This window comes from Buceros rhinoceros, unplaced genomic scaffold, assembly GCF_000710305.1.
Source record: "Buceros rhinoceros silvestris isolate BGI_N320 unplaced genomic scaffold, ASM71030v1 scaffold40230, whole genome shotgun sequence".
NCBI lineage: Eukaryota > Metazoa > Chordata > Aves > Bucerotiformes > Bucerotidae > Buceros > Buceros rhinoceros.
In genome coordinates, this window is record NW_010392025.1 from 4,306 (window position 1) to 5,152 (window position 847).

The window sequence follows — 847 nt, forward strand, 5'->3', positions numbered from 1 at the left end:
CGCGAAGCCTCCTCCGGGTGCCCGTCATCCAGCGTGTCCTTCAGGTGAGCAATATTGTCTGCGCTGCCAAACTTGTTCCGGATGAGGCTGGCAAACTCCCGGGGCTTGGAGACCACGGCAGTGTGGGTGGCCTGGGACAGACCCGAGAGCCCTCCCTTGACGCCCTCCACCACGCCGCCGCCAAAGCCACTGATGCTGGAGCGGACATTGGCGCCCACGTCTTTGAGACCTTGGTGCATGTCCCGGAAGACATCCTTGGGCTGCCGGGAAGGGCCGTTCTGCTCGATCTCCTTCAGCTTCTTGTGGTAGTGCTCCAGCTTCTTGTGCAGCTGCGCGATGGTCTGCGCCGACTTCTGGTTCTTCTTCTCGAAAACCTGCTTGATGCGGGAGGCTTGCTGCTTGTCCGCGTTGTTGGCCAGCTTCAGGTACTCAGCCACGTTGTCATCCCGAGCCTCCTGCTCGATCTTGATCTGCTCAGTGATCTTGAGGATCTTCTGGTGCAGGTGCTCGATGGCGGCTTTTGTCCTGTGAGGGTCAGGGGTGCCATCGGGGACATCCAGGCAGATGGTGCCATCGGCGTCACCGTGTCCAGCAGAGGAGGGCAGGCCAAGCGCGGTCACGTCCCCCTTGTCCAGCTGTGAGCAAAGAGAGAGGAGGGTGATGCTCAACAGCGGGAGCGAATGCCCAGGGGGGCAGGGGAGGAGTGGGGTCAGGGGGCAGAGGAGGGAGAGGGAGGCAAGAGCTGGGCAGGAGAATAGTTAACCAGAGCCACGGCGAGCAGTTGGTTTTCCGGCTGGTTAAGCATTTCCCAGCCATAACACTGGCATCCCAGGAATCAACCAGTTAG

At 60.8% G+C, this 847-nt stretch overlaps 1 protein-coding gene across 1 annotated transcript in view; it reads right to left on the bottom strand.

Moving 5' to 3' along the window:
• The window catches only part of TMCC2 (transmembrane and coiled-coil domain family 2), a gene marked incomplete at its 5' end in the record, with an annotated part of 2,537 nt that extends 1,902 nt beyond the window's left edge, over positions 1–635 (bottom strand). Inside the window, 1 exon segment of the mRNA XM_010143633.1 lies at positions 1–635. Within this exon segment, the coding sequence (XP_010141935.1) occupies positions 1–635 (635 nt within the window).
• Positions 636–847: the final 212 nt, after the last annotated feature.